The sequence below is a fragment of the Rousettus aegyptiacus genome, unplaced genomic scaffold (assembly GCF_014176215.1).
Source record: "Rousettus aegyptiacus isolate mRouAeg1 unplaced genomic scaffold, mRouAeg1.p scaffold_m13_p_5, whole genome shotgun sequence".
NCBI lineage: Eukaryota > Metazoa > Chordata > Mammalia > Chiroptera > Pteropodidae > Rousettus > Rousettus aegyptiacus.
Window position 1 is genome coordinate 77,363,182 of NW_023416308.1, and position 14,694 is coordinate 77,377,875.

A 14,694-nucleotide genomic window follows, 5' to 3' on the forward strand; every position below is an offset into this window, starting at 1 on the left:
TACTTGGTCCTCTTCTCTCTTTCCTATATGCACTCCAACTTCCCATATACTCTATACTTTTCTACTCATCCATAAAGACCCAACTCAGATGTCACCTCCTCCAGAAACCCTTCCAGAACAGAGCTATCCTCTCCATGACTACTTGTGTGCTGATCACATCTATCCACCTATGAAATCTTCTTTGAATGTTTCATTGCCACACCTCCTTAGTTCAGACTTTATCCTTTTTCCTAGACTACTACAGTGACTTCAAAAAGTGATCTCCCTGACTCTAATCTTGCCAGAATAGATTCATTACATAGAAGTAGCCACAGTTATCTTTATCTGACACACATCTGACTGCATCAGCACGCTACAAACTCTGATAACTTTATACTGCCTTTGGTTTAAAGTCTAAACTCCTTTGCATGACGTGCAAGGTACTTCACACTCTGGATCAGCCAGCTATTTATATCACCACTCTGCATCAAATGGCTTATACTCTAGCCACACTGAACTGCCTACCATTGTAACATGCTCTTCCCTTTTATTCCTCAATGCTTTGGCTGCTACTGTCTTCTCTCTCTAGAATTCTTTCCTCATCTTTACTATTTAGTTCATTTCTATTCACTGGTTAAGATGCAGCTCTAATATCAGTCAACTCCTCTGTGAGACACTCTCCAACTTTATTCATTCGCACATCTATTCCACAACTATTAACTGACCACCTGTTAAGCTCTAGACTGGAGGTAAATAATAACGGATTCATACTCAAGGATCTTAAAGTCTAGTAAATCTCAGGTGGAGTCATTCTTTTCCTCCTCTGATCTCTGGCAGAAATTTGCAATTTGTACATACTTTCAAGGTCACACTGATTATTTTTATAATTGTTTCTGAATCTACTTTACTCATCTTGAGGACAGGGGTTTTGTTTGTTTTTTGGTCAGAAATACTTTTATTTATCTTTTTATTTTTCAATTATAGTTGACATTCAATATTATAAAGGATTTTTTTTTTTAAGCTTTTCTGAGGTATAGCATCCATTTTACATGGACAATTTAATGATTGTTCGTGTATTTACAGAGCTGTGCAATCATCTTATTTTAAATCATTTCCATCACTCTAAAAAGAGACCTATTGCTCATTTTGCCAATTTCCCATTCCCAGCCCCAGACCTAGGCAACCACAAACCTACATCTCTATAGATCTGCCTTTTCTGGATCTTTCATATAGTTATAAAACATGTGGTCTTTTTTGACTGGATTCTTTCCCATAGCATAGTATTTTTCAAGGATCATCCATGTTATAGCATGTATCAGTAGTTCATTCCTTTTTTTTGTAAAGTAACATTTCACTGTACAGATATATATTTTATTTATCTATTTATCAGTTGATGGACATTTGGGTTGTTTCTACTTTGGGCTATTATGAAAAATACTGCTATGATCATTTGTGTATAAGTTTTCATGGAGACCTATGTTTTTACTTCTCAAATATATAGCTAGGAATGGAATTATTGCATCACATGGTAATTCTATGCCTAGCCTTTTGGCAAACTGTTTTCCACAGCCACTGTGCCATTTTACATTTCCTCTAGTGTATGAGAGTTCCAATTTCTCCACATTCTCGACACTTGTTATTATATGTCTTTTTGATTATCGCATCATAGTGGGTATAAAGTGGGATCTCGCTGTGGCTGTGATTTGCGTTTCTCTGAGGGCTAATGATGTTAAACATCTTTTCTTGTGCTTATTGTCCATTGTGTGGTTTTTGTGTGGTTTTTTGTGTAGTAAAATTCTATTCGGATCATTTGTCCATTTGTAATTGGGTTATTTACCTTTTTCTTGTTGAGGTGTAAGAGTTCTTTATATATTCAGAATATGAGATCCTCAGCAGCTATTTCCCCCCATTTATCAATCTTACTGAGTGTAAAGAGGTCCACAGATCATGTGAATCTTATTTACCTTTGTGTTTCAAAGAACTAGTACATAATTTGGCACACTGTATGTGTTCCACAAATGTTAAATAGATGTTCAGTAACATAATGTTAAGTGCTTTGAAGACGAGAGTAATAGCTTACTCATTTAGTATTCCCCTCATGCTTCACACGTACCACTAGAAACAAAGCGCATGCTTTAAATGAGGAGAGACTGAGCAATTCTCTCTTGAACAAATAATGGGGGGATACTGCAAAAACATCCAGAGAAACTGGAAAAGCCATCTGAAACCAAGAGAACTTACCTGTATATCAGCTGCTATCAGTTACCCATGAGACAGCTGTTGTTCTCTAAGAATAAGAAGCAACTTTTGTATAAACCATTCTTACAGTGGGCCACAATCAGAAGTAGCTATCAAAATGTTCCATAGCTTAGAACACTAGCTCTCACTCCACTCCCTTAGCCAGTGGGAGACAACAGAATCAGTATCATTCCTAGTAGTGAATGATACTTTGGCTCTGCTTGAAGTGCCTTTTCTTCTCTTTAAGGAACTCAGAACTTGATCCAGAGAGAACAGACAGGCTGGCATCTGAACCACATCAGAGATATAGAGCTGACAAAAGTGTTTCAGCCTTTGTGGCTACTACGTTAGAAAGTGACTCTTCCTCATAAGAGAAATACTAACATGAAACCCTATGTGATCATTAACAACAATAAATATTTTCCAAACTTAACACAGCATACAACTAGGACCAAAGGAAGCTTTGGAGAGAACGAAGATCACAGCTGGCTGTACCAAAAGGCCTAGGTCAGTGGAGAAGGAAATGTCTCTGCCATCTCTTCCTTCCTATTACTCAAATTACAAACTTAATCCAGGCCCTTCAACCTCATGCCTTTCTTGCCAGGCGCTTGTCACCCAAGTTCAAAATCTTCTGGTGTCTCAATGTTGTCTTTAAAAGTAAAAAACTCCTTGGTAGGCTTCCCGATGCCCTCCATGAGAGTACTGAAAGTGAGCTCTTGTTACCCTACCAGGCCTCTTGAATTTTGTATCCATTTCTGTCCCCAGGCTGATTTTTCTAAACTGCAAATCTGATTCATGTCACTCACCTAGGTGCTTAAAGCTCTTCCATAGCTAATCATCTACTATATATTAAAATCCAGACTCCTTAGCACAGAATATAAGGCCTTACATGATCTCATACCCACTTCCATCTTGTGGGGACAGATACTGTGGTCTACTGGGAGATTAAGATAACAAGCAAAGTCCAAAAGTTCACAGGCTACTCTGATGCTCCAGTAATTCTAAACTGCACCCAGTCCCCCGACAGTGCCATTCTTGCCCTCTCACCTCCCACCTTGCACAAGCTGTCCCTTCCTCCTAGAGGATACTTCCCTTCTTTCTTTAGCTGGTTACTTTCTAGTCATCTTTCATACCAGCTAAAGTACCACTTCTTCTGGAGAACCTTTCCTGATCCGTGCCCACCATTTTCTGTGCTCCCAGAAATCTCTGTGCTTCTCTGAATTACTACAGTTGGTATATCTGTTTATTTGACTAACTCTTCCACTAAACTATGAGCAGATAAAACAGTGCCTTGGTAAATGCTCAGTGTATGTCTGATGAATGAATAAGTAAACAAACAGAATTCTACCTCCATACACATGAGATTGGCATAACAAATAACTTTATTACTATTTTAAACTGACAACATTGTGACTCAGATTGCCTTACTGACTTATCTCAAGTAACTGTATGGTAGATCGAGGATAAAAGACCAGACCTTCAGAGTTCCAGACCAATGTCCTGAGCTCCAAGCTCATCTGTCCAACTGCCTAATTAACACTACTACTTATATGTTTAAATAGCCATCTCAAACTTAATATAGAATTTTCCAAATAGAATTTTCCACATTTCCTCCTTCCCTCCCCAAAAATTTCTCTCTTGATCATTCTTGTTTCAATACATGATACCATCAACCACGGTGTTGCAATTTATCAAGTAAAAGCAAAACAAAAAAACCTGAAAGTCAAGCTTGATTATTTCCTTTTCCTTACATCCCATATCCGATCCAACAGTCCTGTAGGCTCTTCAAAACATATTCTAAATTCATCTATTTTTCTCAATTGTCTCTGCTGCCACTCCCTACTTGCCCTCAACTCCAACACTATCGTTTCTTACCTGGACTACTGCAAGTTTCCTAACTGCTCTCCTTGAATGCCCTCCTATAATCCACTTCCCCTCAAAGCAGCCAGAAAGATCTTTTTAAAAAATGCATATAAGCTTACTTCACTTCCATTTTTAAAATCATCCAAAATCTTTTCTTTGTACTATTGATAAAATTCATCATGTTTTGCATCATCTAAAGGCCTTACAGATCTGAGTCTGCCAAACTCCCTGATCTCATAGGGTCCTACTTTTTCCTTGCTCACTCTGATTCACTCATATTGGCCTTTTTGGCCCCAAGACATACTTAACTCATTCCCACCAACTTGAACTTGCTTCTCCCTCCACTTAACACAGTCTACTTCCAAATCTTCAATTGTTAGGTCTTTATTATTCAGGTTTTGGATCAAATATCACCTCCTGGGAGGCTTTCCATAACCATGCTATTTAAAGTATTTCTCCTCTAGTCATTTTCTATCACATCATCCTCGTGTTTTCAGAGCACTTATCACCATTTGGAGTTATCTTGTTTGTTACTTATTTGTTATCTGCATTCCCCTATTAGAAAGTAAACTTCACAAGAGCAAGGACCTTGGATGTCTTATTTATTGCTGAGTTACTGGGAACTTGAAAAATGTTTAACATATCTTAGTCACAAGTATTTGAAAAAAGAATGAATAAACAATACAGATTATCTAGTTAATAAATGCTTGATGAATGTGTGAGTGAATGAATTAGGGAGAGAAATAGAAAGGGCAAAAAAATAAATAGAAGCACAGCTTTTTACTATTTTTATAGCTGCTCACTTTTCTCTACCTTCTCTGCCCTTGCTCTTGCTGAGATCTTCATCATTTCTCTTTATTACTACAGTACCCTCAACTAATTTCTTCTCCTTTCCCTAACCTGATCCATCCCTCCCCCCACAATATAACTGCTACGCTCCTACCAAACTTGATCATCCTGAGACACCAATCTGAACATGGTACAAACTCAAGCTTCTTAGCACATTGTTAAAAAGGCCTCTTTAACCTTATTACTCACTTCCATCTCCCTACATTTAACCTATACTCCAGTTTTACAGAATATTCCATGCTAGTTAATGCCTCGAAGACATATTTTCATTTGTCTAAACCACTCTTCCTTACCTCACAGACTATCTACTGAACTCGAAGAATCCATAAGAACCAACTGAAGCATCTTCTCTAAGTCTTTAAAGATTCCCCCAAGCAGAATTAATCTCTCCCTCCTTTGTGTCACCACAGTACATAGCACACACTTATATTATACTACAATTATTTGTTTCCATGTCTGACTTCCCCTATGTGACTATCAGCCCTGAGAGCAGGAGCCATGTCTTAACCTTTGTGTCTCACTTGATGGATTCCTCTCCTCACAGTATCTGGCATATATAAGCATTTGATAATTAATGGCTGAAGGAATGAATAAACATGTCTTAACTCCTCAAAGTCAATTTCATGTTGGCCCCAACCCATGTTTCTAGATTTAGCACTTACTCCTCTCTTACTTCCTGATGCCCAAACACATCCTCTTTCTCATATATACTTGGGGTCTTTATTTCTATGCTCTCTCTAGTAAAATTTAAATCTATCTCATCCAGCTCAGATGGCTGCCTGTCGATGAAGCCTTCCCTGATTATACCAATGAGAAGGGATTTACTTCCCCTGATAGCACTTTTTCTACTAATAAGGTATTTGGTACTTTTTATAATTATAGACATTTCCTTTCCAAATGGACTACCTGTCCTATTTTTCTAACAGAAATGTAAGCTCCATAAAGGCAAGAAACATGATTTTGCATCTTTTCTCTCAGTTCAAGTACCCAACATAGTGCTCTGCATAAAGCAAGTAGTTACCAATATATGTTTTATTAGTAGAGAATGGTATGCTTAAGGATACGAGATTTCATGCCTCTATTCCTTCACATATGTGCTTTTACCTTGGCATAAACTGGCTTCCTATCCATATAGTAAAGTTTTACCCCTCCTTTAAGGATCAGCCCAACAGCTTATCCTCTCTGAAGTCTCCCCTAACTCTCCCAAATACATTTAAGCACTCCTTCTTCCCTGTATCTGTGGACCTCACACGTAACTACTCATCACACTATACTGTCATTATCACTTGATGGATTCCTCTCCTCACTAGACCATGAACTCTTTTGGGGCAGAGACAGTCTCTTTATCCTGTGTGAATTCCCAAGACCAAATAAAATATCTGGCATAATTAAATGCTCAATAAATAAATGGTGAATTTTGAAAATGGTGAGTCCATGTTATACAGTACACTAGTAACAGAGCTCATTGAGTCACGTCGCCAGGTTCAAACCCAAGTTATGCAACTTTGAATAAATTACTTAGCTACGTCTCAGTTTTCCTCATCTGGGAAATGAAAATATAGTATGAAAACAGAATTATAAGAGCTAATGCACGTAAAATGCTTAGCATAGTGCCTGGCACATAGTAGACACTAAAAAAGTTAGCTATTATTATCATTGGAATAGAAGGAGAAAAGACTGTTTCTGCAGGGCACTAAATAACAGATGCAAGAAGAGGTTAGGTTCAATCCTATGGGCAATGGGGAGTAAAATATCACTGGAGGCCTCTTAAGAAACAGAAACATTCAGTTACTGAGAACACCCCACTGTAAGGGGGGAAGGCCAGAAGGAACACAAACATTGGCGGGGCTTATGCTCTCTGCTTCCAGCTTTCTGCTTCTCTCTTCCCCAGTTTCTCCCTAGTTGCCCAGGGCCAAAACTCTGCATCCCCTTGGGAAAACTACACTTTACAAGACCTAATGAGTTTATGTTTACCTACAGGTTTTCCTCTGAGGAGCAAGGAGATAACAAATGACTTTAAGAAGGGAAAAGACAAAGAATTGAAGTAGAGATGAGGAATGACACCAGATGGATTATCCTGGGTCAGCTTTCATGGAGTAAACTTTCAGGCAAATAACCCCAGGTAGACCGAGCCTACACTCCCCAGAGGCATTCTCTGGCAGCCCCCATGCCTCTCCATGAGTCAAAAATGCAAAAGAAGCAGATCTGGGAAAAGGTACAAAGACTAAACACTTGAGGCTACAGAAATAAGACTTCTGACCCAATTTGAAGAATATTGCAACAGAGGTAGTCAAAGAAAGAATAGATTTACTATAGAATAAGCTCCCTATCATTGGAGGGGTTTAAACAAAGGCAAGTGATCACTTGCTAGGGATGTTCAACATGGGTGGATGGACTAGATTTAAGATTCAAGTTCAATAAACATTTGAATACACTAGCTCCTATAAGAGATTAGGTGCTAGGAACACAGAGATGAACGATGATATCATTCTGTACCTTCACAAGGTTCCCTGCCTAATGGGGGAGACCACCAAACAATACAACATGGTAAGTGCTGACAGAAATCTACACAGAGCGCTATGGGGGCAGAAAGCAAGGCCTCAGATTCCATGCTTGTGACTCACTGGTAAGAAGCAATATACTCACTGGTAAGAAGCAATATGACATTACTTAAAAATGAAAAAGTTTCATAAGCAGTTTAAAAGCAAATATTGTCAGGTACTATTGCGTTATTGCCAGAACAAACAGAAGGTATCTCAGTTAAACCTTTCGATTTAGTCGACACTTCCTTAATCTTGGGCACAATCCATACCTACGAGCATTTTCATTTATTCAATAAATATATTGATGTCTGCTATGTGCCAAGCACTAAGAAATGTACAGAGATGAGAAAGACAGTGCACTCGAGGAGTTAGAACATTCCTCTTCATCTCTTCTTCCTCTCTCTTACTCCCCTTTATTGACTAGAGGATATCTTAAATTCCTTCTGGAAGTAGATAAGTTATTAAGTCATCAGTTTATACAAAAAGTGGCTTAAAAAGCAAGAGTGACTGGCGATGGAAGAAGTAATAGGAAACCGAATGGGAAAGACTGTCTGCAGACAGTGTCCTCCACAGTGTGAGGTTGACTGCATAAAAAGTTATGGAATCTGAGGTCATATGTAGGCCTTTTTGTCCACAACTTCCCTATCACCATTTTTTCTTCTCAAATCCCAGGATTATTAGCACAGATTATTAACAATAATTATATCTTCATTCATTCAGTCATTCACTAGTATTTACTAAGTACCTGACAGGAATCGTAGGAAACACAAGGCAGAGTAAAACCCTGGGATCCAGGACTTTCAAAGCTCTAAGAGACCTCCAGAAGGTCATCTAGTCCAAACCTATCATTTCACAGGTAACGAACTGAGGTACAGAGAGGATGAAATCTTTCACAAGTTCATATCTTCACACATATACTGAATCACACTGTATGCCAGGCACCAGGGGTGGAGGGCTTTCAAGGAGAACAGTCTTGCGGGAGAGACAATTAGTATGACCACAGTCAAATCACTCTGCAAACAAAGTTCCATACTTATACAGTAGATGTCTAGTGTAGTGCAGTATGGAAAGTACACAGTACTCATATTGCCCAGAATGATTGATTAAGAGCACAGATACTAAAGTCATCTTGGATTTGAACCCCAGCTCTGTCTCTTACCTGGCAGTATGACATTGGGAAAATTACTTAAATTATCCATGCCTCAGTTTCCACATCTGTAGAATGGGGATTCCCATAAAAGTAACTACCTTGTACGGCTGTGATATTAAAATGCATATAAAACACTTGGCACAGGACCTGGCACAGAGTTAAGTACTCCATAATTTCACCTTCATCATTTTCCTGCTGAGCCCTGTCCTCAGAATCCTTCTCAACACAGCCTTCTAGGTATCTACTATCATTTGGCTATCTCCGAGATAAAATAAATCTGCTACTCCTAGTCTAGGCCTGGGTCTATTGTTTACTACTTTGGTTCTTCTTCCCAGTACGCTATGCTACTACTCATTTTATATGCCTTTAAAAAATCAAAGATAAATGGTTAGATATCAAAAATCAAATTTCAGTCACACATGCCTAAATTCCTCAATAAGATCTTGGCTTTGATTGAGAATCCCTAGAGAAGAAAATCCCTGGAAACAAGAAACATTTATCAAATGTCAACAGGGAGAGACCCACAGGGGGATAAACAAACAAAAACAAAGCAGTGATTACTACTTTGAAGAAGGGATAGGAGCTTCCACAGCCTGTCTGCTGGGCATTTACCAATCTAGCTGGGAAAAGGAGATAAGACATGAGTTGCCATTTTCTCCTTGATTTACCCACTGTACCTAATTCACTATCACAGCACCTTTGACACATTTTTCTATTCATTTATCTGCCCATGCTAGTCTGTGAACTCCTCACCCATTGTGGTATTGTCAGGCACAGCACAATGCTTGGCACGCAGCAGGTGTGTTGGAAAAGTCTGACAAATTAATAAATGAGCACAGAGAAAAACCATAAAAGGAAGGGAAAGAAGAAATCGGTGCATATCAGAATAGTTCTAGAAGTCAAGAGCACTTTGAGCTAGAACCTTAAAGTACAGGTGGGAATCGGAAAGGCACAGACGGAAAGGAAAGGTATTCTAGGCAGACAGGACAGCACCAACAAAGACCCTGGCAGTAATCAGAAGCATAGCACACGGTACGTTAGAGCCAGAAAGAACTTTAGATGTGATTTAGTCCAATAGTTCAATTCTTATAGGGATGTTGTAAACATTCAATCAAAAAGCAGGTACTACTGAGCAGAGGAGCTGGCATATAATGAACATTCACTAAATAGTAGCTATTATTATTACAACTCAAAAGTAATAATTATCAAACCATATTAGGTGTTTGCAATAAGCCATGCTGAGTGAAGCAACAATAATGAGCAAAGCAGACTTGGACTGTGCTTTCTCATGCAGCCAACAGTCTGGTAGGGAAGACATGTGACAAAGTAATGTTCGTAGGGCTGGCCTAGGCGAAGTTCAGGGCAGCTGAAGGAATATAAAGTAGGGTCATTCAATCAGTGAGCACTTAGAGAAACATGAAGCAGCATTTCATTAGAGAAAGCTCCTTGATTTTCAAAGTGTGACTTGGAGATACCTAGTGTCCTTTGAGTCCCTTCAAGGACCACAGGCTTCCAAGTGAGATTTTGTTTTAATAAGGAGTTTCGTGACTAAAGGTTTAAAAACCATCGATCTAGTCTAATCTCCTCTTTTAACAGGAATAAAACAGGGCCCAGAAGAGGTAAATCATGCACCTGAGGCAAAAATACCTCAAGTTAGTTGCAGGATGGGATATTTGCTTTGAACTTGAGCTGGAAACTATTCACTAATCTGTGTATCACATCATTTTGGCCGATGAACAGGCACTGAGAATAGACACATGCAGAATTCACAGGCACTGGGCAAGCAGGCTGATTGGACATTGAAGTGCTTTTCTATTTAGGTCCCAAGCCAGCTCTCTCTGTGCGAAGATTATGCCTCCAGTTCCTCTCACGGGTTGGCCAGCTACCCCTTCAAGGAGTAACCCTCTAGAGTAGGTCTGCTTCTGGGCCTCCTAGCTGGTATGCAGGCTTTATCCTACTAACATCGTCACTCGGTGGTTTAGCAAGTTGAGAGAAAGAACTGAGCTTACTCGGTTATCACAGCCTGTTTAATACTCAGCCTGAGCTGGCCAGACCCATCTTTCATCTCCCTAACCACTACTGGGCTAATTACTCCTCGTGACCAGGGGTTCAGTAGAATCAAATTATCAGTAAATTAAAACGGGCATAGAAAAACCAATATTCCTTTAGTTAACCTCCACTTTGAACCTTTCAGGAATGAAATGCTGCTTCGTGTTTTAGAGATGAAACTTTTGTATATAAAGATAGGGTAGTTTACCTTGGTAAGATCAGCCTGCAGTTTAGGTCTTTAAACTGAGAGGAAGCAAACACTTTGGAATTTATAAATATGGGTTTAAATCTTAGTGATACCCGTTAGTAGTTGCAAGACCCTCAGCATGTCTCAAATATCCTGAACCTCAACTTCCTTGATTGTAAATCGGGAATACTAATTAAACCTACTTCACAAATGTGAGAATCAAAATGCTCTTCTGAATACAGTTACTTATCACTGTATCAATTTTCACATGAGATCATTAAGACCATAGAGTTTTAAATTACCTACCCGCAGAGTAAAATAATGGAGTAAGAAATGGAACCAAGGTGCTTAGTATGGGCTAAGTTCAGTATAGCATAGGCAGACCTGGGTTGCAATCTGTACTTCCTCACTCACAAACTGTGGAATCCTAGGAAAGTTATATAACCTCTCCAACTTCAGTCTCCTCCTCTATAAAATATGGTTAACACCATCGAACTTAAATGGCTGCTTGCTGTTAGTAATGAGATAAGGTACGTAAAAAGCTTTAAACAGGGGCTGGTTTATGGTAAGGGCACAATAAACAGTAGCCTTTGTTACTGGTAGCTCTTCTCCTAAGCCTTCTTTTCTACTCACCTCTCCTAAACAGGAGAAGCAGTTAGCAAAGCTTAAATTACCTCAACTACTAAAGAAAGTAATAATGGAAAAGACAAAAGAAGAGGAAAGGAATGTGATGAACTGATGGCTGCTCTTTCAAATTATTTATCATACTAATGGCATCTGATACTGAAAAACATAGGTATAAAATCCTGAAGAACCACAGCATGCACAATCTTTCCAAAGGAGTGGCAAAGAGCACCAACTGCATTTGAGCCACACTATCCATTACCCTTTTATTATCTGGGCTCCATAGTACAGTCTCTACCAAGCAGAAAGTGCTACAGAAAGGCAACTCTGATGCCACATGCAAATCACTGCTTCTCTGTAAACCTAACCTTTAATTTTCCATCTCAAACCCACCTCTATTGTAAAGATTTCACTGACTCCCCCTAGTTAAATCTGCTTGTCTCTTATGCCCCACTGAATTTGTTACACACTTCCATTACAGTAATTATCTAGTATTGTAAAGGACCATTTGCATCTCTTCACTATCTATGAGTTGATAAAGATCCTGTCTTACCCATCTTTGAATTTCCAGTGCGTAATACACAGTAGACCCCATAATTACAAAAGGATACTTCTCTTTCACTAGTTAAACAACTGGGAGACATTAGTAGGAACTCAAACACAAACTAAGTTCTGCCAGACCAGACCCATTTTTTTTTTTTTTTGGCAGGAGATGGGGTGTTTGTTTGCCTGCTTGAAGGGATGACTAACTGTACCTGCTTTCCAGAGTTATTTCTTAAACACGCAAAGAAAAGGATAGAACCAGTCCATAAAAAATTTCCAAACAACAGATTATATTTTCTCTATAAATGAAACAAGTAACAAGTTTCCTAGGATGAATGCCTGTGGTTACATAAAAAGTTGACTTCTAAGCACGATACTTGGGAGGTATATTATGCTACTAGAAGCTTTTAAATCTTAAAACAATTAGGAAAGGAAAGCTAAGAAGCAAAAATCAAAAATGTTACATCGAAACTTTAAGTTCTTTTCTCTTCTGCCAAAATTTTTGCTCTTTATCTCAATGAACCCTGATATATGTAACTAAAATCAGGCTCCCTCAAAAGAGAGCCCATGACTCACGCACCATATACAATAACTTCAATATAGTATTTACCTTTTTCAAGGCACTTTCAAATATATTCACTGAACTGCAGCCAACTGTAATCACAGAAACTTAAAGCTAAAAGGAGCCTTGGAGGTCATTTCCAAAACCACCCCACCTCACCAACAGAGTGGTACCCAAACACCTCTAGTGACTGGGAGATATGAGTCTAAAACGCTTCTTTAAAACTTCCCCCTGTTCTGACCACCTGTCAGGTTTTCAGTCTCCTCCGCCCCCTCGCCCCCCTTAATGATCCCAATCAGGTAAACCAAATCCTCCAAGTCATCCACCACTAAGCAACAATCTTTGCTTTTCAAGTCCATTTTCTCTGGGCCTCATCCCCAATCCAACCCCACCCATCCCAGACCCCAAGGCACAGCCAGGGCCTCTAAAATTCTAATCCCTCAGACATCCCACTGGTCCCATTCCTGATAATCGATTCCCTTCCTCCTATTCCTCCATGCTGATCATATGCTGTCGAGTGCAAGACCACAAGCACTGCCAGCTATGTATGTTCATTTGGCCTCAGAATCTTTTCCCTGTCCTTTTTCGCTTTCTCTCTTGGCTTCTCAGCACTGTCCCTTCATTCCCTTCAAACTCAATTTCTCCTCCTTCCTGATTCCTTCAAGGACCACTGGTAATTGAATACACCGGTTGTTAAATGCCTATTAGATAGGTAAAGGGGATATACACTCTCAAGAAGTTCAACCTCAAAGAACTCATAAGTCTAGAAGAGATAATCATTTATCCTTTAAGATTCAGCTCCTCTGGGAAGCCTTCCCTAGTCCAAAATTGAATTGGTCCTCTCTTCTCAGTGCCACTATCACAGTACACCACTGATGCAATGACTATTCTTCTTGTGTGTCTCCCACCACTAGACTGGTCTCTTCAGTGGGAGGGTCCCCTGTGTCCCTAGCACTGAGCCCAGTACTCAGAACAAAAGTGATACCTAATGTTTGTTAAATGAGTGAATGGATGAATTCCAGTATACAATTATTCATTCATCCATTCGTTCTTTCATTCGTTGACCAAAACTTTCCTGAATATACATTATGTGCAAAGTAACGTAAGAATAAAACAACTCTTGCATAAAATGTAAGATAAAGGTAATAATAAATAAAACAGGTCTTACATAAAAATAACTCAAAGCTTTGATATTAGATTACCACTCTTCCCCGGTTCGCATCCCGAATACTCACTACAAACCTAATCAAGAGTCCTCTCCCCAAGTGAAAACTCGACCTTCCCTTGCCTACCTAAGTCCACGCCCCTCCAGCTCCAGCTACCTTCTCAGTCCTTTAGTCCTACCCTAGGGCCCCCAGGTAATAATTTTAAATCATAACACCCGCACGCCTGACTTCTCTCCCTGTCCTCCATTTCCACCCTTGCGGTTACTGCAAGTCTTCTATCCCCATGACCGTCTCCGAGTCCCCGAGTTCAGGGTACCTGAGCTCCCTTTCCGCGCACCCGCCTTCCAGGTGGCTCTTTCCCTCTCTGGATCCCGTCCCTCCTAGGAACTCCACTCCAAAAACCTCCGCTCCCCTCCCAATCCTTAAGTTTCAGGCTGAGTCTCTCTTCGACTTTCAACTCCTACCTCATCCAGCTCCCGTTCCCCAGCAGCACCTACTCCAACCTCCATCTCCACCACTGCCGCCATCTTCACAGCTCTCCCACTCTCTGCCCTCCCCGTGCAAGCCAGCTGCTTCCGCCGCTCACGTGTTCCTAGCCAACCGCGGCACAGGCTCAGGCAGAGGGGGCGGGACATCGACGCCAGCAAAGACCTGGCGGGGATTAAGAGACTGTCTACCTGCTACTCACTTAAAGGTCGAGGAGGGACGGTTCCCATACTCTTCCAAGCTTCGGCAGAGGAGAGTTCCTGGAAGATGAGAAGTTGGGCTTGTCTTGTTTTCAAGTGCAAATGTTTCACCCATTCTCCCCTTTGGAGAACCAGAGAAGAGTCCCTAAACCATCAACTTTCGAGACGCTCCCTCACTCTAGGGTTCAAAGAGTGAGGCGTGCAGTCTAAGGACTACATTTCCCAGAATGCATTGAATCTGACCTGGAAGTTTTA

General features: G+C 40.1%; 1 protein-coding gene across 3 annotated transcripts in view; it reads right to left on the reverse strand.

Annotated features, from left to right (window-relative positions):
• The window catches only part of RNF121 (ring finger protein 121), a 74,351-nt gene extending 59,778 nt beyond the window's left edge, over nt 1–14,573 (reverse strand). Inside the window, exon 1 of one of the 3 annotated variants that reach the window (XM_036220717.1) lies at nt 14,218–14,326. In XM_036220717.1, coding sequence (XP_036076610.1) covers nt 14,218–14,280 — 63 coding nt within the window. In that variant the 5' untranslated portion in view covers nt 14,281–14,326. Of the gene's footprint in view, nt 1–14,217; nt 14,329–14,441 lie in introns of those variants that run through there. The other 2 variants (XM_036220719.1, XM_036220718.1) reach the window with 2 other exon arrangements.
• Between the last annotated feature and the right edge of the window lie 121 nt (nt 14,574–14,694).